This window comes from Strongylocentrotus purpuratus, unplaced genomic scaffold, assembly GCF_000002235.5.
Source record: "Strongylocentrotus purpuratus isolate Spur 01 unplaced genomic scaffold, Spur_5.0 spur5_scaffold_21, whole genome shotgun sequence".
Classification (NCBI taxonomy): domain Eukaryota; kingdom Metazoa; phylum Echinodermata; class Echinoidea; order Camarodonta; family Strongylocentrotidae; genus Strongylocentrotus; species Strongylocentrotus purpuratus.
Genome location: NW_022145607.1, coordinates 40471432 through 40494617, shown reverse-complemented (window position 1 = coordinate 40494617; position 23186 = coordinate 40471432). Strand labels below are relative to the sequence as shown.

At 38.0% G+C, this 23186-nt stretch overlaps 3 protein-coding genes across 6 annotated transcripts in view; all 3 read right to left on the bottom strand.

The window, feature by feature from the left end:
- Positions 1-248: 248 nt before the first annotated feature.
- On the bottom strand, positions 249-5368 carry LOC115927971 (alpha-1A adrenergic receptor-like). Its single transcript, XM_030994398.1, has 3 exons — positions 4686-5368; positions 698-871; positions 249-276 (listed from the first exon to the last, which is right to left on the bottom strand). The coding sequence occupies exons 1-3, from the start codon at positions 5366-5368 to the stop codon at positions 249-251; spliced, it is 885 nt and encodes a 294-aa protein (XP_030850258.1).
- A 259-nt stretch (positions 5369-5627) lies between these two features.
- Positions 5628-9386, bottom strand: LOC100888590 (alpha-1A adrenergic receptor-like). The gene is made up of 2 exons (XM_030994397.1): positions 8716-9386; positions 5628-5661 (listed from the first exon to the last, which is right to left on the bottom strand). Exons 1-2 carry the CDS (start codon positions 9384-9386, stop codon positions 5628-5630), a joined length of 705 nt encoding a protein of 234 aa, XP_030850257.1.
- Positions 9387-17410: 8024 nt separating this feature from the next.
- Positions 17411-23186, bottom strand: part of LOC575413 (zinc finger C4H2 domain-containing protein) — a 29305-nt gene continuing 23529 nt past the window's right edge. For all 4 annotated transcript variants that reach the window (XM_011667930.2, XM_030994798.1, XM_030994797.1 and 1 more), the window contains one exon: positions 17411-20182. In XM_011667930.2, the coding sequence (XP_011666232.2) occupies positions 20069-20182 (114 nt within the window). In that variant the 3' untranslated portion in view covers positions 17411-20068. The remainder of the gene's footprint in view (positions 20183-23186) is intronic.

Genomic DNA, 23186 nt, shown 5'->3' with positions numbered 1-23186 from the left:
GATATTTACTGCATTATGTACACTTTATCAAATAACTAGTATAATAATGTATATTTGTTTATATGTCGATAGTATCGAGGAATTATATATAGTGGTCGGCGCTATCTTTTCTACCCATAAGTCGGCGCCGGTTTAGTCTACCTAATCCAGGGTCAAGGGTACGTATCATCGATACCATCTAGCTATAATCGGCTTGACGACACCATGCATGAACTGTTGTTTACCCATAATGTCCTCAGCAATGTATTTTACCCATGAGTCGATCCAGATTTGGGCCTGGACGGGTTTAACGATACATAATTAGTATGCAGATTGTCACCCATGTCATGTATGCATCGTCAGCAATGTTATCTATACATCACTGGGCAATCACAGAGTATAGTTCCATTGATGGACTTGTTTTAGTGGATAAACGGGAGGGCATTGCCCCTTGTGCCCCGTAATTTACTACTTTAGAATAGTCGAATACGAATTGACTCTTTTAATATAGTCCAACTCTTTTCTCTGAACGATTTCTTCATGGACATGTAAACAATAGTATTCCAAAAGCTGTTCAAAGATGCCATGATAACACACTAAGTGCCTACCCAGGGAGGGTAAGGTATTCCCGTTAAGGCAACGTAGCATACGGAAATTGAATGATGGAGCCCAGGAAAGGAAAAATGCAAAAGTGATTATGAAAGGCATCTTGAGTGACCTCAGAAGACTGAAGATGATTTGAATCGTTGAACCTCCGGGTTCCAGTGCGTTGTTCACAGGGTGTGCATGTTGGGCACATCTGGGATGTCCTTCCGGAGTCATTGCAGCTGCAACAGGTGCAACCTTGGCACGGCGTATTTGGCCACTCGCCTTCAACGATATACAGATGATTCTGCAATACATTAAGAAGACAATATTAGCAGGTAGCCATACCCCTAAGATCATAATCACCAAAACGTACGGAGCAAAATCGATATTTGAGAAGTCAGCCATACAGAAGGCTATGGTACCGGGCGAATAGATGATATCCCACGAGGATGGTGAAACACCGATGCCGATTACAATAATTCCCGTTAACGAAACACAGGCGATTAGAATCTGAACTTGGGCTTTTCGAGGGATGATCCAGGCGGGATACCGGAGCAGTTTGGTGATGGACAAGAACCGATCAACATGGAGGAGGACGAGGATGCAGACAGAACTGGTCGGAGCCACAATGTTCAGTATGCCCGTGGTGATACATAGAGGACGAACGAACTCCGTTTCGTCAACGACATCGAATACGACGGTGATTAATGTAATAATGCCTACTACAAGGTCAATTAGACTCAGTGCTAAGTGGAAGATCTTGCTAACTTCGTTGATATCTGACAGTTTTGGTAGGACCATCAGGTTCAGAGTGTTCCCAAGAATTATAAGCAAAGAAATCGCGACTTTTAGAAGGATTGCCAAAATGCTGATCGAATGTTCCCTCCGCGAATCCTCCGTGGTGTTTATTCTATTCAGTCCTTCCATCCTACTCCATGTGTGCTAGAGCTGTTCCAATGAATATCAAAGATGAATTCAACAATAAATTCATTTTGTCAAAGTGAAAACCAGGAGCAGCGTCGTTCACGTAATCACTCTCTTCCAACCAATTTTACTCATTCAACTGGACATCTCCGGTTCACCCTCTGTCATTCTGAGACCAAGAGCGAATTGACAGAACTAAACAAATGATTCCCTCAATCAAATATGAGCTTTTGCGCAGATCTGGGTCATTTCCAATTAATAAACAATACCCATCACGTGTATCATTTTTTGAAGTTTCATTTCATTCCAGAATTATCCATTTTTTTCATCCCGTATACTTTTAACGCCGTGGAAAAGAAAGAACACGATTCGATTCATTCGAAAAGATACGACCGGACATAATACGGGTCAATTACTCTGCAAATTTTAATATCTAAAGACTTTCAAACAGTGAATTCATGGCAACCAGATCGCTTGATTGTAATTAAATGAAATGTCTGTCACGCCAGGACGCTAGAACGATCAAATTATAACGTTTAGGGGAGATTAATGCAAACAAATAACAATCGGTGAGCTGCCTTTAACCATGGTGACACATGACACCTTTTCTTGCTTCCAATCTTGGGATTTCTGGAGGAAGCTCTTCTTCCAGTCTTATATCGGAAATGTATAAAATATTGACACCGACTTGGTCTGAACTGTCATAGCAGCTTGAATATTTATTTATTTTATTTAATTATTTATGTATGTTCACAATTTCACAATTCATTGAAGTTAAAATCACATGAAAAATTAATATAATATAACAAATCATTTTCAATTTTACAATCCTTTTGAATTAACTTCACGTGAAAAAGAATATAACATTGTTTTATCAAAGACAAGTTGCAATTAATATACAGTTTGAAGAATGAACACACAAAGGTGATGAAACATAAGCAAATAGAGCTTGAATCGTTACAACACCTTTCAAATATATGATATATGACAAATAAAATTCCTAAAGTTTTGTAGTGAACTATTTACACTATTTACAAAGTTAAAAAAAGAAAGGAAAAAAGAATTCCGTTAAGCCTAGTAACAAAATTATGTTAGATTTATTTAGAACTGATATATAGATTATAATGTAAGTAATATCTTACATCTGTGAAATGATAATACATTTGAGTGCTCTTTTAAAGCAGTTTGTTGATTTTATATTTCGAATATCATTAGGTAAAGAATTCCACACATCTGGACCTCTGTGTCTGACTGATTTCTGGGCTAACGTAGTGTGAGGATTGACCACATGTAAATTTGATGACTGCCTTGTTGAATACGAATGTGCCATGTTATTAGGTTGGAACATTGAAGATAATGACGTAGGTAATAATTAGATATTAAAACGGAACATAAATATGGCAATTTGGAGGAAGTTAATATCATCAACCCTTAAAGCATTTCAGTTTAACAAATAGTGGGGTAGCATGGTCACGATAACCAGCTCGGGTACATATGCGTACAGCTTTCTTTTGCAGAAGAAGAATATTATTAGTCACACACTTGGATGTTGCCCACAAAATATTACATTAAGAGATGTGTGGTAAAATTAGACTATTATAAAGCATAAGTAATATTCTATCAGAAACAAAACATTTTATTCTATACAGTACGCCAATATTTCTGGAGATTGGTGTAACAATGTGTTTTACATGGTCGCTCCAGTCAAGTTTTTCATTGATATAGGCACCAAGAAATTTCGTACATGTCTTTCTCTCTAAAGAAATATCATCTAGTTTAACATTAAGAGCAAGGTTGTCATTATATTTTCTACCTCTAAAATGAATATAATTTGTTTTAAGACCATTGATATAAATATATTTGGAGGAAATAACTCTGTCGTAGCAGAAGTTCATTAAAAAAAAAAATCACAAATTTGTTAACAAACGTAGCCCCAAACATGAGAACCTCTATAGTACAAGAGCCGGGGCACTCTGCCCCCACTTTTTCAAGTACCCCAAAGGTGCTTTTATATGTACTGACGAAATCTGCTCTCTTTTACTTCAGATAAGTGCCACTTTTACTTTCTAATAAGTCCCCCTTCTCCCTTCTTATAAGTGCCCCTTTTCACCTTTGATAAGTGCCCCTAATAAAACATGATAAGGTTAAACTTTTTACTTGGACAAGTGCCCCTTAGACTTTGTAATAACTGCCCCTTTCCCCCCCCTTTTCACCTCTGATAAGTGCCCCTTGTCCTTTTTAATAAGTGCCCGTTCCATTCTCATAAGGACCCATTTTCTTTTTGTAATAAGTTTCCCTTTCTCTGTCTTATAAATGCCCATTTTCACCTCTGATAAGTGCCCCAATCGAAATCTGACTAAGAACGAATTGTGTCCCTTTGCGAAAATAATCGTGCTCGTTTTCAACGCTACTAAATGTCCCTTCTCTAGATAAGTAATTTTGATATAAGAGGTGTGCCCCCATCACACAAAAAGTTTGCCCATTTAAACTACCATGACATATTCTACTCAATTACGTAAAGAGACCTTCATCCAGCCTGTCATCTCTTAACCTCTAGAATACCAAGCTAAACAATTGCCCTTTGTTTAAAGCCCCTCTAAAGTGTTGGGAGCTCAAAATTAGCCAAAAATTTGATGGCAAAATTTCACTAAAATTGTGTTACAATGTGACAGAGGATATAATTGAAAACACACTTCTGCAAAGATTTCCCCTTAGACATGTGTTTGAAGACAAATATTGATAAACGTATACTTAATTCGGGTTGTTTGTTGTACGCAAAAAACCTACATTAATAATAATAATAATAATAATAGTACATTTATAAAGCGCAGAAACTATCCAACATTAGGTATATATTCTACTGCGCTACAAGAGTATAGTTCCGTTGATGGACTTGTTTTAGTGGATAAACGGGAGGGCATTGTCCCCTTGTGCCCCGTGATTTACTACTTTAGAATAGTCGAATACGAATGGACTCTTTTAATATAGTCCAACTCTTTTCTCTGAACGATTTCTTCATGGACATGTAAACAATAGTATTCCAAAAGCTGTTCAAAGATGCCATGATGACACACAAAGTGCCTACCCAGGGAGGGTAAGGTATACCCGTTAAGGCAACGTAGCATACGGAAATTGAAAAAGGAGCCCAGGAAAGGAAAAATGCAAAATAGATTATGAGAGGCATCTTGAGTGACCTCAAAAGACTGAAGATGATTTGAATCGTTGAACCTCCGGGTTCCAGTGCGTTGTTCACAGGGTAGTTCTCAGGGTGTGCATGTTGGGCACATCTGGGATGGCCTTCCGGAGCCGTTGCAACTGCAACAGGTGCAACCTTGGCACGGCGTATTTGGCCACTCGCCTTCAACGATATACAGATGATTCTGCAATACATTACGAAGACAATATCAGCAGGCAGCCATACCACCAAGAGCATTATCGCCGCAAAGTACGGAGCAAAATCGACATTTGAGAAGTCAGCCATACAGATGGCTATGGTACCAGGCGAATAGATGATATCCCATGAGGATGGTGAAACACCGATGCCGATTACAACAATTCCCGTTAACGAAACACAGGCGATTAGAATCTGAGCTTGTGCTTTTCGATGGGTGATCCAGGCGGGATACCGGAGCGGTTTGGTGATGGACAGGAATCGATCAATATGGAGGAGAACGAGGATGCAGACAGAACTGGTCGGAGCCACAATGTTCAGTATACCCGTGGTGATACATAGAGGACGAACGAACTCCATTCCGTCAACGACATCGAAGACGACGGTGATTAATGAAACAATGCCTACTACAAGGTCCATTAGACTCAGTGACAAGTGGAAGATTTTGCTAACTTCGTTGATATCTGACAGTTTTGGTAGGACCATCAGGTTCAGAGTGTTCCCAAGAATGATAAGCAAAGAAATCGCGACTTTTAGAAGGATTGCCAAAATGCTGATCGAATGTTCCTCCCGCGAATCCTCCGTGGTGTTTATTGTATTCAGTCCTTCCATCCTACTCCATGTGTGCTAGAGCTGTACCAATGAATATCAAAGATGTATTCAACACTAAATTCATTTTGTTAAAGTGACAACCAGGAGCGGACTCGTTCACGTAATCACTCTCTTCCAAACCAATTTTACTCAGTCAACTGGCCACCTCCGGTTCACCCTCTGTCATTCTGAGACCAAGAGCGAATTGACAAAACTAAACAAATGATTCCCTCAATCACATATGAGCTTTTGCGCAGATCTGGGTCATTTCCAATTAATAAACATTACCCATCACGTGTATCATTGTTTGCAGTTCCATTTAATTCTAGAATTATCCATTTTTTTCATCCCGTATACTTTTAATGCCGTGGAAAAGAAAGAGCACGATTCTATTCATTCGAAAAGATACGACCGGACATAATACGGGTCAATTACTCTGCAAACTTTAATATCTAAAGACTTTCAAACAGTGAATTCATGGCAACCAGATCGCTTGATTGTAATTAGATGAAATGTCTGTCACGAAAGGGTGCTAGAACGATCAAATTATAACGTTTAGGGGAGATTAATGCAAACAAATAACAATCGGTGAGCTGCCTTTAACCATGGTGACACATGACATCTTTTATTGCCTCCACTCTTGGGTTTTCTGGAGGAAGCTCTTCTCCCAGTCTTAATTTGGAATGTATAAAATAATGACACCGACTTGGTTTGAACTGTCATAGCAGCTTGAACATATTTTGAGGAAGTAAGTCTGTCGTAGCAGGAGTTCATTAAAAAAAAAATCAATCACGGATTTGTTAACAAACGTTGCCCCAAACATGAGAACCTTTATAGTACAAGAGCCGGGGCACTCTGCCTCCACTTTTTCAAATAGCCCCAAGGTGCTTTATATGTACTGACGAAATCTGCTCTGTTTTACTTCAGATAAGTGTACATTTCACTTTTTGATAATTCCTCCTTCTCCCTTCTTATAAGTGCCCCTTTATTACCGCTGATAAGTGCCCCTAATAAAACCTGATAAGGTTCACCTTTTTTTACTTGGACATGTGCCCCTTAGAATTTGTAATAACTGCCCCTTTCCACCTCTTATTAGTGCTCCATTTTACCTTTGATGGGTGCCCTTTGTCACCTCTGATAAGTGCCCCTTTTCCTTTTTAATAAGTGCCTGTTCCCTTCTCATAAGGACCCATTTTCTTTTTGTAATAAGTTTCCCTTTCCTTGTCTTATAAATGCCCATTTTCACCTCTGATAAATGCCCCAATCAAAATCTGATATTTCATGAGAACGAATTGTGTCCCTTTTCGAATACAATCGTGCTCGATTTCAACGCCACTAAATGTCCCTCCTCTAGACAAGTAATTTTTATATAAGAAGTGTGCCCCAATCACAGAAAAAGTTTGCCCCTTTAAACTACCATGACATATTCTACTCAATTACGTAAAGAGAATTTCTTCCAACCTGTCATCTTTTAACCTCTATGCCCGTATGAACTTTATAGAATACCAAGCTAAACAATTGCCCTTAGTTTAAAGCCCCTCTAAAGTGTTGGGAGCCCAATATTTGCCCCCAAAACGATGGCAAAATTTCACTTAAATTGTATCACAATGTGAAAGAGGATGTAATTGAAAACACGCTTCTGTAAAGAGTTCCCCCTAAGAAATGTGTTTGAAGACAAATGTTGATGAACGTATACTTAATTCGGGTTTTCTGTTTTGTACGCAGAAACAGGCACGTAGCCACGGGGGGGGGGGGGGGCACGTGCTCCCCACAAATTTCCAAGATCGGTTGAACTTTTTAGACCCCTCCCCAGGACGTCGATCGTTAACATGAATGTGCCCCCCCCCCCCAAAAAAAAAAAAAAAAAAATACCCCAAAGGTGCTTTATATGTACTGACGAAATCTGCTTTCTTTTACTTCAGATAAGTGCCACTTTTACTTTCTAATAAGTCCCCCTTCTCCCTTCTTCACCTCTGATAAGTGCCCCTAATAAAACCTGATAAGGTTCACCTTTTTTTAGTTGTACAGGTGCCCCTTAGACTTTGTTATAACTGCCCCTTCTGCCCCTTTTAACCTCTGATAAGTGCCCCTAATAAAACCTGATGAGGTTCACCTTATTTACTTGGACATGTGCCCCTTAGACTTTGCAATAACTGCCACTTTCACCTCTTAATAGTGCTCCATTTTACATTTGATGGGTGCTCTTTGTCACCTCTGATAAGTGCCCCTTTTTCTTTTTAATAAGTGCCCGTTCACTTCTCATAAGGACCCATTTTCTTTTTGTAATAAGTTTCCCTTTCTCTGTCTTATAAATGCCCATTTTCACCTCTGATAAGTGCCCCTTTTCCTTTTTAATAAGTGCCGTTCACTTCTCATAAGGACCCATTTTCTTTTTGTAATAAGTTTCCCTTTCTCTGTCTTATAAATGCCCATTTTCACCTCTGATAAGTGCCCCAATCGAAATCTGATATTTCAGAACCAATTGTGTCCCTTTTCGAATACAATCGTGCTCGATTTCAAAGCTACTCAACGACCCTTCTCTAGATAAGTAATTTTAAAATAGGAAATGTGCCCCCATCACAAAAAAGTTTGCCCCTTTAAACTACCATGACATATTCTACTCAATTACGTAAAGTGACTTTCATCCAACCTGTCATCTCTTAACTTCTATGAATTTTATAGAATGCCAAGCTAAACAATTGCCCTTTGTTTAAAGCCCCTCTAAAGTGTTGGGAGCCCAAAATTCGCCCAAAATTTGACGGCAAAATTTCACTTAAATTGTATCACAATGCGAAGGAGGATACAATTGAAAACACACTTCTGCAAAGATTTCCCCTAAAAAATGTGTTTGTAGACAAATATTGATGAAAGTATACTTAATTCGGGTTTTCTGTTGTACGCAGAAAACCTACATTCACAGAGTATAGTTCCATTGATGGACTTGTTTTAGTGGATAAACGGGAGGGCATTGTCCCCTTGTGCCCCGTGATTTACTACTTTAGAATAGTCGAATACGAATGGACTCTTTTAATAAGGTCCAACTCTTTTCTCTGAACGATTTCTTCATGGACATGTAAACAATAGTATTCCAAAAGCTGTTCAAAGATGCCATGATGACACACAAAGTGCCTACCCAGGGAGGGTAAGGTATACCCGTTAAGGCAACGTAGCATACGGAAATTGAAGATGGAGCCCAGGAAAGGAAAAATGCAAAAGTGATTATGAAAGGCATCTTGAGTGACCTCAGAAGACTGAAGATGATTTGAATCGTTGAACCTCCGGGTTCCAGTGCGTTGTTCACAGGGTGTGCATGTTGGGCACATCTGGGATGTCCTTCCGGAGCCATTGCAGCTGCAACAGGTGCAACCTTGGCACGGCGTATTTGGCCACTCGCCTTCAACGATATACAGATGATTCTGCAATACATTACGAAGATGATACCAGCAGGCAGCCATACCCCCAAGAGCATTATCGCCGCAAAGTACGGAGCAAAATCGATATTTGTGAAGTCAGCCATACAGACGGCTATGGTACCTGGTGAATAAATGATATCCCACGAGGATGGTGAAACACCGATGCCGATTACAACAATTCCCGTTAACGAAACACAGGCGATAAGAATCTGAACTTGGGCTTTTCGAGGGGTGATCCAGGCGGGATACCGGAGCGGTTTGGTGATGGACAGGAATCGATCAACATGGAGGAGAACGAGGATGCAGACAGAACTGGTCGGAGCCACAATGTTCAGTATGCCCGTGGTGATGCATAGAGGACGAACGAACTCCATTCCGTCAACGACATCGAAGACGACGGTGATTAATGTAACAATGCCTACTACAAGGTCCATGAGACTCAGAGCCAAGTGGAAGATTTTGCTAACTTCGTTGATATCTGACAGCTTTGGTAGGACCATCAGGTTCAGAGTGTTCCCAAGAATGATAAGCAAAGAAATCGCGACTTTTAGAAGGATTGCCAAAATGCTGATCGAATGTTCCTCCCGCGAATCCTCCGTGGTGTTTATTGTATTCAGTCCTTCCATCCTACTCCATGTGTGCTAGAGCTGTTCCAATGAATATCAAAGATGTATTCAACACTAAATTCATTTTGTTAAAGTGACAACCAGGAGCGGACTCGTTCACGTAATCACTCTCTTCCATACCAATTTTACTCAGTCAACTGGACATCTCCGGTTGACCCTCTGTCATTCTGAGACCAAGAGCGATTTGACAGAACCAAACAAATGATTTCCTCGATCACATATGAGCTTTTGAGCAGATCTGGGTCATTTCCAATTAATAAACAATAGCCATCACGTGTATCATTGTTTGCAGTTTCATTTCATTCCAGAATTATCCATTCTTTTTTTCATCCCGTATACTTTTAACATCGTGGAAAAAAACACGATTCGATTCATTCGAAAAGATACGACCGGACATAATACGGGTCAATTACTCTGCAAACTTTACTATCTAAAGCCTTTTAAGCATTGATGCAACCAGATCGCTTGATTGTAATTAGATGAAATGTCTGTCACGCCAGGGTGCTAGAACGGTCAAATTATAACGTTTAGGGGAGATTAATGCAAACAAAGAACAATCGGTGAGCTGCCTATAACCATGGCGACACATGCCATCTTTTATTGCCTCCACTCTTGGGTTTCTGGACTTCCAGTCTATATTCGGAATGTATAAAATAATGACACCGACTTGGTCTGAACTGTCATAGCAGCTTGAATATATTCGGAGGAAGTAACTCTGTCGTAGGAGAAGTTCATTATTATTTTTTTTTTTTAATTAAAAAAAAAAAAAATCACGAATTTGTCAACAAACGTAGCCCCAAACATGAGAACCTCTAAAGTACAAGAGCCGGGGCACTCTGCCCCCACTTTTTCAAGTACCCCAAAGGTGCTTTTATATGTACTGACGAAATCTGCTCTCTTTTACTTCTCATAAGTCCCCCTACTCCCTTCTTATAAGTGCACCTTTTCACCTCTGATAAGTGCCCCTAATAAAACCTGAAAAGGTTCACCTTATTTACTTGGACATGTGCCCCTTAGACTTTGCAATAACTGCCCCTTTCCACCTCTTAATAGTGCTCCATTTTACATTTGATGGGTGCTCTTTGTCACCTCTGATAAGTGCCCCTTTTTCTTTTTAATAAGTGCCCGTTCACTTCTCATAAGGACCCATTTTCTTTTTGTAATAAGTTTCCCTTTCTCTGTCTTATAAATGCCCCTTTTCACCTCTGATAAGTGCCCCAATCGAAATCTGATAGTTCAGAACGAATTGTGTCCCTTTTCGAATATAATCGTGCTCGATTTCAACGCTACTAAATGTCCCTTCTCTAGATAAGTAATTTTAATATAAGAAGTATGCCCCCATCACAAAAAATTTGCCCCTTTAAACTACCATGACATATTCTACTCAATTACGTAAAGAGACCTTCATCCAACCTGTCATCTCTTAACCTCTAAGAACTTTATAGAATACAAAGCTAAACATTTGCCCTTTGTCTAAAGCCCCTCTAAAGTGTTGGGAGCCCAAAATTCGCCAAAAAAATTAGGCAAAATTTCACTTAAATTGTATCACAATGTGAAAGAGGATGTAATTGAAGACACACTTCTGCAAAGATTTCCCCCTAAGAAATGTGTTTGAAGACAAATATTGATGAACGTATACTTAATTCGGGTTTTCTGTTGTACGCAAAAAACCTACATTTTGTATTCTTTCATGAATATTTGACTTCAAACGCATTTGTTTCGAAAATCCTTACAGAAATGTGTATTAAATAAACAGTTGGGTTCTTGTTTAACACCCACTATGCCTTCAAAAATCATGGTTATTGCTCTAGCTTATTCTTATTTATGACATTTATAGTGCCCTTTAGAGACATAAAAGATAATTTTAGGCCCAAAAATAAAGTCCGATTATACCAATTCAGCTCCACTTTTACAAAAATACGTTGGCCGGTAATAACAATACACGATCCGGCCGTTTGTTTGCGTATTATTACCGACACGAAAAAGCAAATAAAAAGCGAGCATTGGCTGAAATAAAACGTATGAGGCGTTATCTCGTTTTTTCATCGGCTGGTTCAAAGCTATCGAATTTTTGTGGGGCTCCACCAATATTAGAAATGGTTAAATTAATGGTTATTTCAGCCATCTCTTAACCGATTTTGATCAAACACAGATGATTTTGTTATTTAAATTGCATGCTCTTTCAAATTTGACACTCAGTTTACCATTATCTCACATCAAAATTATTGTGTGTAGTGCCTTTATGCCAAAACTCAACTATTCTCAACTAGTGAAATTTTGCAATCGATTTGTTGGGGCTCCCAACACTTTAGAGGGGCTTTAGGAATATAAAGGTTCAAACAATGAATGGGTTTTCAAAATCAAGGCAAGACAATGGTTTGTGCCTGCAAACTGGATAGATAAAGCCTCTTACAGTTGTGATACTGGGAATGATTGTGTAAGCTATCACTGACATAACACAACGACAATTATAGAAATGGAGATTGTACTGGATAATGATGATGATACCACTCCCTTCATTTACCTAGTAAGACCAGTACCCCCTATAACACCAGTGCTCCCTCCTCCTCTCTTCATGCATGGCTGGATCCATGCTACACCATTGTTATATATATTATTCGACCACCCCCTTTTTATAATAATGACAATTACAATTATAATAATAATGGTAATAATAATTTTAAAAGGTAATAATTATGTTTTTTTTTTATAGCGCACATGTCCACCACGAAAAGAGCTCAATGTATCAATATCAGCCCGGTTCCGCTAGGTTCGCAGCATTCAATGAATTCTTTGCTACCGGTACCCATATATAATTTCCCCTGGGTGGAGTGTGGCAAATATAGAGTAATGTCTTGCCAAAGGAAGTATGTAAAGTTCCATGAACCGCGAACCACGTAAGGCACAGTCTGAAGACGTATCCACTGCACCGGCCACGACACCTTTACACACCCTCTCATGTTCAGAGAGCAGCGGTAAGTTCCATTATATTTGGACCGAAGATATTGTATGTTGCAGGTAACGCGGGAGGAAACGGCGTCATGATGTCAAATGTTTGAGTAGAAATGTCAAATTGAAGTGATTGGAATTAACGAAAGGATGTAAGGCACGATCTTGTCATAGCAAAGTGGTTCAACAATTAACCTAAATATAGATTCGACGGTGGAGAGGAGAAATCCTGAAATGATCGAGTGCAATATTTGGATTGTATATGTAATGGTGTATTCAGAACTTAGGAATAAAAGAAAGGGAGAGAGAGAGAGAGAGAGAGAGAGAGAGAGAGATGAAACGAGAACATCATATCCATTTATGGTAGCAACTTGTGCATTCTGCCAAACGGAAACGCCTAAATGTGAAAAGCATCTTTTGTTCCATTTTAAGAGATTGGTTTAGTTTCGATCAAAAAGCGTTTTTCATCTTTAGCTGTCAGTGGATCGTTTGCTTTGAACTCGTTATCAAACGATTATGTCAATTCGAATTATTCTTTTTCAGCACAGCGAATACAGGAGATACGGTTACAAAAGGTGGAAACTGAATGAGGTTTAAACTTGGGCACGCTGATCATACCGAGTCTGCATGTTGCATTGGTTAGAAGGAAAGGGATTTGTGTTCAGTATCAGGAAAACTTTATTGACGACGGTTGAATTGTTGTTCATCAACAGGAGTTATCAACTGAATTTAAACCGCCATAAACTGATTTGAGAGATATTCAAATTGACGACATGAAGAAACCAACCGTACGTAGAAGAATGAATGGAGTTGACAAAAGTAATGCGATCTTTGGTTTCTCGTCTTCTCGTGGGGAAAGTTCTTACCCCGAAAGGATGGAATTGTCGAATGTAATTACGAACGGCACGGGACATTCGAAGTTACGCCATATTTGTATACCTGAAGTTGCGGTATTTCTCCTCATTATCCTAGCATCTAGCGAACATTCTGAACTTGGTTGTCCTACCAAAGCTGTCAGTAATCAAAGAAGTTAGCAAGTTCTTTCACTTGGCACCTAGTATAACGGATCTTAAAGTGGACATCACTCTAGTAATCACAGCAATCCACAATGTCTGTCGCGGAAACTCACTCATATTATAATCAATTAGGACACATAATCAAATAAGAATAAGTAGTCAAATATTATGATATAGTGAAATTCAAATGTTTATTATGGGATTAGAATATACCCTATTCTCACTCACTTTGCAGGTTTGGGTTATAAGCACATTCTCATAACGGACAACTTGATAGGTAACAGGATTTTATCCTCTACAAATGCGAGTGAGTGTAACGAGCGGCCTTAGGGGGATATTGCTCTTAGTAGCTATAAATTAGCGGCACGTTGAATGATGAGAGGAAAACGGACACTTATCGAAAGGTATAAGACACCTTTTAGAAAAGAAAAGAAGCACTTTTCATAGTTCAAGAGGGTTATTATCAGAGATAACAACGGGGCGCTTCTTATACCTGAAAAGAGGCACTCACCAGGGATGAAAAAGGCACTTATGAGAATAGTAAAAGGGCATTTGTCGACGGAAATGGGGCACATGTGAAAATAAAAGCTGCGCTTATTGGAGTTAAAAAGGGGTAGTTATTAAAAGGGGGAAGGGCATCAGAGGTGAAAAAGGGCATTTTTGAAATGGGGATAGGTCCCTTATCAAAAAGGAAGAGGGGCACTTATCATTGTTAAAAAGGAAATCATCAGAGGTGAAAAGGGGCACTTATCGCACATGAAAAGGGATACTTATGAGAATAAAAAAGGGGAACTTGTTAGAAAGGAAAAAGGGCACATGTGAAAATAAAAGCTGCGCTTATTAGAGTTAAAAAGGGGTAGTTATTAAAAGGGGAATGGGCACTTCTTACAAAGCAAAAGGAGCACTTGTTAGAGTAAAAGGGGCACCTCTAAAACTTAAATAGGGTAATTATCAGAGGTGAAGGGGGCACTTGTCAAAAGTGAAAAAGAAACACTTTTCGTACCAGAAAAGGGCCACTTACTAGAAATAAGGGCACTTATGAGAATGAAAGATGGACACTTATTGCAAAGGAAAATGGGAACTTGTAGAAGGAAAAGTGGTACGTGTCGAAATAAAAGGGGCACTTATCATAGGTGAAAATTAATAGACGCTCTTTTCCCATTGTAAAAAGGGGCACTTTTGGGGTACTTGAAAAAGTGTGGGGGCACTGTGCCCCCCCCCCCAGAGCGCCGCCTCTGACAGAGAGTCCTAGTATATCGTCTTCCTATGGCGATACATACTATCATAAAGTTTAAAGTTCATATCTCACGTGGTTCTTGAGAAATCGCGTTAACGAGAAAAGCGGTGGGGGCGTACGGACAACCAAAAATTATGATGCTTCCCAGGACCACCTTCGTTGGGCAGAGGCATAATAAAAAGAAACTAGATTTGTAATACTTGTTTGGAACAAGTATAGGCGGGCTGGTCCAACTAAAATTTGAGACAAAACAAAGGGCACATTTGACATAGCTTGTTGTCTCAGCTACAACATACTCGAAGTTCAGCGTAAACGAAGCTTAAACGACAGAGATATTGCTCGCGAAAGACGGGAATGTAGAATCGAGTTTTGAAAAAAAAAATCATGTCCCATAGAGAATACACGCAAAATGTGAAAAATTGACATTCCTCCTTTAATCGCAAAAATACGCCATGATGCTTTTGTCGAAATGAAAAATTGTGAATCAAAATTTGTAGAGAATTGTCTTAGCTACACCATATCGAAATTTGGAAGAAAATCGAGCAATATTTACAGAGATACAATCGATTTTCCATATATATGCTGACGCCATAATATGCAAATTCGTATTTTGAGTTCGAAGGCCATTATGATGATGTCACGATACACTTAATGGCCATATGAGACATGAAATCATATCTCTGATTCATACTCAATCAAAATATGAAAAAAAATTAGGGTCACCTTGCATCCTAAAGAGCTACAAGGGATTTTGCATAGGCATGTTTTTGCCCATATATGCTATGTATTACAAGAGCTCGCGCGCACGGAAATTTATGTTTAACGGTCGATCATTCCGTCATTAATAGTCATAAAGAGATAAACATGCTATCAATTTTTTTGTAAAAATATGTGGAATATCATGAAAGAAAAAAATGGCGATTCTATGTTGTGCAATAGTTTTACGCGCGAAAACGCGCACGCATGCTTGTGTGCGCGATTTTTTTATAAAATGCTTAGAATGGCCTAAAACGTATGCAAAATGATTTTGAGACGATTTTGAGCATTTCAAAATTTTGCGCGCGCATTGAAGCGCGGACGTACGCGCACGCGCGCGTTATTTGACCTGCAATTGACCGGACGGATATTGACCTTGATCATGATAAATATGAATGAGAAATAACCTTTGGTTATGAAGATATGATCATGTGTTGATTTTCGTAAAATGTTTACAAAATGGCGCCTAGATGACGTCATGAGTAAAGGTCAATGTTGAAAACGTTATTATGCTTTGTACATATGCCTATACATATGTGTGCCAAATTTGAAAGCATTTGATTGAGCCATTTTAAAGTAATCGTGCTTACAAAAAAGTGGTTCGAAATAAGAAAAATAAAGAATAATAAATAAATAAATAAATAAAGGCAATTCTAACGAAATTATAAGGTGGTCTGTACGTTATACAGCCCACCTGATAATAAATAAAGGCAATTCTAACGAAATTATAAGGTAGTCTGTACGTTATACAGCCCACCTGATTATATTTGCATTGTGTGAAACAAAATCAAATTCTGGTCAGCAATTGAAACGCTGCAATATGGATCATGAAAAGGCCTACAAAATAAGATGTTGTATTGCCCTTTGCGACCGACCCAAAAATCTTGAAATCTACGATCGGCGTTTTAATTTTTTTTTTTTTAACCGCTTTTTAGAGAAAAATATAAATTTAAAAAAAAATTGTATTAAAGCAAAAAATTGAGAATTATCAGCCCAAAAAGGGGAAAAAAGAAGAAGATTTTCGACTGACCCATGTTTTGGCACCTAAAGGGAAATACAACATCTTCTTTCAAAGGCCCAATGGGTCAGTTTTAACAGTCGGATGGGGGTTAGATATTTGAAGAAAAAAAAAATGTTCATTCCGTAGCAGGCAATTCCTAAATTACTAGGACCAAATACTACTCCCACTTTTATTTCATTTTGTAAACTTCATCAGGGGCTGTGTAATTCAAATATGCCAAATTGTGTTTAATGAGGTAGGGGGGGGGGGGAGGGGCAGTCTCCGGTGCCCCCTATATCAACTTGTTATCTCTCGCTCTTTTTTTCTCTCGTTTCTCCGTTACATCTCAATTAATCTCTCTATCATATTTTGCACTGTGCACCTTTTGTTTCTTCAACTTACAGCACCAATCAATTATGCTAAAATCATGCATTAACATTTCAAAGCAATATGCCCCTACGTAACGAAGAAAGAAACATTTCTACCCTAGAATAAATGGATTTCTAAATGATTGTAAGAATTAAATTGCATTCTGATGGAAATCTTCTGATAAAATCAGGGGTGATAGTGAGCACTGACAAAAAAAATGGTTGTTTTCTTCCTCAACCATCCCCACCCCCACCCTTAAGTAGAACAAATATTTTTTTTTAAAAGGATTTCGGGGAAAAAAATCGGGGGGGGGGGGGGATCGGGAAAAGTGAAGAAAAACAATAATCAGGAAACCGATTTAAATCGGGCAATTATCAGGCCTGTCAAATTATTCTGTTTCCTTTTGAATCTCAACCTCATTATATATGGACAGCAATCTTGATGAAATTTAGTGAATATTTTGTATAAAAAGAAATGAAAATTATCATCATTCAAGGACAGGAAATAGGAAGAATAGGGAAAGGCAACATCAAAAGGATTACTACTACATTATGACTAATGACATCAAATATTCATATGTAGTTTTGTAGCTGATAACAACTTATTTAATATTTACAATTGGTTTATATCTTACAATGATAAGCAATATGTCTCATCTTTTTGTTTTCAGTAGCTATATTGCACCTTCATTAATTACACACTAGACAAGAGGTTTCTTTAAAAATACAAACACAAACTGAATAAATGTTATCGAGATGATTTATGATCATCTCCCCCCAAATTCCACTCAAACGCTACTTTACCCAGTCCTAAAAAAATAGATATATATATATCTTCGTTTGCTTTGGTTACACCCATTCTATTTTGAAATGTTATTCATACAACAATGCACTTGGTGTTTCTGCCTCCTGCAAAACTAAATCGATCCACTCTAGATTAGGATTATCTTATTGAGGCCTGAAGATTAGGATTACCTTGTTGAGGCCCGACCCCATCTTTCCATAGACTTAACCCATGAATCATGATCATCTATTATGTTCAAATCAGTCACCTATAATTTGTGGTATTGGCATTGGAACTGTCCTTCTTTGTCCAAACACACATATATTGATAATATTTACTCGCTACAGGCCAGGAGACCGACAATACTGGTTGGTGTCATGAGAAAATGTTCACAAGGTTCACAAAACCTGACATCCAATTCATTGATCCAATTTGTGCACCACTTCAAAGCAAAACAAGACGAAACAAAGGATGATCAAAATGATGAACACATTGCTATCATGACTGTAATACTTCTTAGTTGTAAACTGGTTAACTGAATGCTGCATCAACTTCTCCAGAACAGCTTTAATAAAAAGAATTGAGCTCCATCCATCAATTTAAGTACACCACTTGCCTTCAAATGTTTGGTTGAAATAAAAGCTGTAGACCGTTTAATAATAAAATAAAGCTTATATACATACACTGAAATGTATTTGGCACTGATAATTCTGTCTCCATAATTTGAACAATCATTACAGCAACTGTACAGGGAATTCATCTCAAGCAGGTTGACAACAAATTAAAGGATAGATCATATGTTGTCTATTTGACTGGCAAAGTGAGTGAAAAAGATACAACATGTGTCCATGGCCTTTATTCTATAACATGCCTAGGTTAGTCAGCATACAGATCTATATTGAAGCAATATGCCTTCCTTGTCACCTTCCTGTAATAAAGCAATGCACACTACCACTTTCCAAAACCACAATCTCAAAACCTTTTCATTTCTGGGCAATGAGGGGGACATACCTGAAAATAGAAAGGCTGAATATTGATGAACCCATGTGATGATATTATTTTGGATGTGTGCCTCGGTAGAGAAAAAGTAACACAAAAGGATCTTAGCCAAACACATTGTTGTGTAATGTTATCAAACTCAATGCAAACATCGTTGTCATGTACTTGTGACAAATTACTACGTTCACTTGTTATGTTTATGAATAATTGTATTTCAACAGTCAGAATAGGAATCACATACATTATGTGCCGCCATGTCTGCTGACCTAGCAACAACAAATATGTTCGATTCTAGCTATTAAAATTGAATGTACTAAATGGTTTATTTGCTGAAATTTCTTGTTTAAGCTCACATTAAAAAAAGAAAAAACCTGATTTCCTTATCTACATGACTCCTTTGATTAAATTCATATACAAAAGTGCTGGTAAATACCCTAAATATTGAAGATTTGAGAACCTATAGAAATAGAAGAAAAAAAAGAGGTAGAAAATTGTTGTCATGGAGTTTGCGTAGAGTTTTTGATGTACATAAGTACTTGTATTTGGACAAGAAAAAAGAAAAAATAGTTAAGACAGTTTGCAGTACATGGATCATCTTTGTTCAAATATTTTCTGGTTTGTGTTCAATATTTTGGCAAAAGATAAGACATTTTGAAATCTTTCCTCTCTTTAAGGTACAGGTGAATAATTTAATACCTTTTTACATACATGTACATATTACTTTGAATAGGCCAACCTTAGGATTGTCGTAATGAAAATCAACAAGGAATCTTACACCAGTTTGCTTCTTTAAGATGCAAAGCAGTGACCATTTAAGCATCCTCATTTTACCCTTTTGACAGCACCAAATGTTTGAACTTGTACCACTGAGAAAAATTCATAAGAAGAGTTCTTACTTATGGTGACTCTTTTCACTGAAAATGATAAAATATTCAGTTCTTGTATAGCGCACATCACATTATATAACTTCCAAAGAGCTTTGGAAATTATTACCCTAGCTTTAGCTCCGGCAGCCGTTATCAGCGCACAGTGCATTTCAAGGAATAATCCTACCAGAAACCCATTTACCATGAGATCTAACTTTACAATTCATAAACTTGTTTGGAGTCTTCAACAGAAAGACCAGCTTTTCTTGGTCAAAGGATATACAGTTTTGGGCACTCATTAACAGGTATGGTAGTCAAAGGGTGACTCATCCTTTGTCCGATAAAGGCCATTTAGAGGAACAGTCTTTCAATCCTTCTAAACAAAGACATTGCCTTTTTGAACATCCCCTGGCGTGTCAGTCCGATACAACATTGTAGCCTATTCCTTCTTGATAATATAACACATTGTCTATCTGAACACTCTGTGGCATGTTCAGGGTCTCTACCACACAGATCTTGGAATGTGAAGGTCCGAAGCGGTCGAGACCTGGTCCGAAGTAGTCGGGACCTGGTCCTTCAGCTCATTGCTCATGCTTTCTCTTGGTCTTCTTGGGGTTCCTGGACCTGCTCTTGGCCTTGCAAAGGGGACAGATCGGAGCGTTTCTGTGGATCTGCTGGTGACATGACAGACAGTTCTGTAAAGAAAAGAATAGAAAATAAGATAGGCAACGAGCATTATTTCACCTGTGAAATCATTGTACATATCATATTCTAATCTCTGGTTCTCTTGCTTTTATCATATCCATTTCATTTACTGGTCCTACATAAATCTACCAATTTGAGAAGGGGAATGGTCCATTTTCTTTTTGAATGTGCAATTATCCTAAACTTATCCATCTTTAGTTTTTCATTTCGAATGGGTAGCTCTAGTGCAATATAAACCCCCCCCCCCCCCCCCCCCACATTCTCATGACATTGTGGTTATCTGTGGATTATCATATACATGTTGATAGATCCTGGACAACCAACATCCTGTCTTCAAACAATAACTGCTTCATAGAATGACTTCATACAAATAGTAGAATTAAAGTACCGTAAGCTGATTTGAAAAGAAATTTAGACAAAGAGGGTACAACAAAGTTATGAACTTTGTAGACTTGAGATAATATTGGAATGTTACTGTGTGTGTGACATAAAAAAGAATAAGGTTATTTTTTATGGTATATGAAATATCAAATTACGATTTCTTTTTAAAAAAATATAAAAAATCCAAAGATTGTACTCAAAGATGTGTACTCCTGATATACCTGTCAGGAGTGTCATATGTGACCCGGCACCACAAAACCACCAAAAAGTCGCAAAAATTATTTTCCTGATTTCATCTGATTATGAAAGAAGAAGTTCTCCTCATTAAAATGGTATATTACTTGTCCAAATTGAAGCTTCCTAACCCTTTCAATTTAGTGAATGAAAAGAGCTGGTGAGGGAGGTTACTGGTATTAAATTGTGAGAAAGAGAGCTTTAAAGTTTGGGGCTATTCAAGCATGCGGAGCAAGCAAACCACAGGGAAATCAATAGAAGGGTGAATCAAAAGGCCATAGCAACCACTATGAAGAGATTTTCAGATTAGGCTGAAATTTGGCCTGATGGTCAAACATAGTCTGTTCATTATGTTTCTGAGGTTTCAATGTGTGGACTTAATTCTTTCAAAAGTTATTATGTTGTAAATGTATAGAGTTGTAATTGGACAGATTAAGTGAACTGCAACATAGTGCCGAGACACCTGCACTAGACAATGCCTATTCATGGTGGACCCGGAGTCTTTTTGTTCCCCCTTACATAACACTGCTTGTCACCTATCTTGTTTTGTATACATCTGGGCAATTATTTGTAACCACATTATCAGGAATTCTCTCGTCGCTGTCTTGCCCGAAGTGTTCAGTAAGCAAAGCTGTAAGGTTGGCCTGATCCCCCGCAGCTAGCCCCCGCATCATCGCTTCGTTGACCGCCCGAGCTACCCGGGCATCTGCGTTGGTGCACCCCGGTACCATCCCACGGCTCTGCTCACGTACAAAACCTGGCATTGTAACGACGTTGTAGACTTTTTCGCAACTTGTCACTCTCAAATGTATAACATATAATAATGTTCTTAGGTCTACTCTTGATCAACACATTCTGGATATGTGATGTACAATCAAGCTACTCGAAGTCGTTAACGGAGAATATAAGACGAACGCAAATCTGGAACTCGGATGTGAAAGCGGATACAAACAAAATGGCGCGCCGCACTGATTGCTATAACGGACCAATCACAGCCCGCGTAGCACGACCCGTTAGCAACGACCGACCATTTCCGGACTACGATAATTTCGCTCGGGAAAAGTGATCAAATTTTGGAAGAGACCGAAGGCTGTGCGAAAAAAACTGGTCTAGAAAAACCGTTTAAAACACATCTTCTACTATGTTTTAGACTTCCAAATTTTGACACTAGGTACAGAAAAGACCACTCTTTCAGAAAATGCAAAAAAACAAAAATCTATTTTTTTCACCTAAATTGACATTTTAGCTGATTACGGAGAATCGCTGGTTGCGACTTTTTGTTGGTTTTGTGGTGCCGGGTCACATATTTGAGTATTTTGTTGGTATAAAACAAAAAGGATAATTGTCCTGTTTAACCTAAGTCCTATTCAGACAGGACACAGAAAAATTTGCTTTTTTAAACAACCCCTCTTAAAACCACCACAGCTAAAAAAACAGAATGAAAGGGAAAAAAAACTAAAATATACAAAGGCCCCATTGTAAATGTTACTGTATGTGCATTACAATATACATGTACATAGTTTTGATGAGTTTTATGTACAAACTAAATTATTCATACCCCTTGTATATTTGATTGTTTTTGTATCTCAAGAATGAAAGGTGGACAGGTTTAAATGGAAAGTCCACCCCCAAAATAAGTTTGTTTCGATAGAGGCAGAATAATAAGAAAATCAGGTGAGTGAAAGTTTGAGCAAATTCTGAATGAAAATAAGAAAGTTATGAATTATTGAAGTTGTGATCAATCAAATACAAATTGGCAACTCTGTGACTTATTATACGAGCTCTCCTTCATTTGCTTTGTGCATAATATTCCATAAAATCATGTTTTCTTTGTTATTGATGACGGAATATATATTTGTTCCTTGCAGGGGGAGTATAGAAACATATTTGCAATTATTATATTTAGGGTGCATGTATGGTTGAAATTTTTCTTGAGGGAAAATGAAAATTTTAGATTTTTTTTAGTACTGAGCAAATGGAAGTTGAGCTCGCATGATACGTCATAGAGTTGCCAATTTGTGTTTGATTGATCACAACTTCAAAAATCCCAACTTCCTTATTTTTAATCGGAATTTGCTCAAACTTTCACTGACTTGTTTCTCTCATTTTTCTACTCCTATTAAAACTAACTTAATTTCAGGGTGGACTTCCCCTTTAATTAAGGCTTTTGTTGAATACTTTTAGATGTAAGCTTTAAAATCACACACTCTAATGAAACATAAATCATGAAAAATACATTTTTTCACATACTTTAAAAATGACAAAACATGGTATTAAAGGGTATGAATAATTTTGTTGTTAACTCCATGTTATTTACGTGGAGGGAGCGTACAGCATCCTGTCTGAACAAGGTGAACCACTCTTCATTGTTGATTGTTA

Bases quoted from the DNA above. Each gene is read 5' to 3' on its own strand.
- LOC115927971 (XM_030994398.1), bottom strand. From the start codon at position 5,368: ATGGTCCTACCAAAACTGTCAGATATCAACGAAGTTAGCAAAATCTTC. The intron at 872-4,685 runs GTCACTCAAGAT...AATGTATTGCAG, and splicing joins ATCATCTTCAGTCTTTTGAG to AATCATCTGTATATCGTTGA. The intron at 277-697 runs GTCACTCAAGAT...AAACCCGTCCAG, and splicing joins ATCATCTTCAGTCTTCTGAG to GCCCAAATCTGGATCGACTC.
- LOC100888590 (XM_030994397.1), bottom strand. From the start codon at position 9,386: ATGGTCCTACCAAAGCTGTCAGATATCAACGAAGTTAGCAAAATCTTC. The intron at 5,662-8,715 runs GTCACTCAAGAT...TCTTGGTCTCAG, and splicing joins ATCATCTTCAGTCTTCTGAG to AATGACAGAGGGTGAACCGG.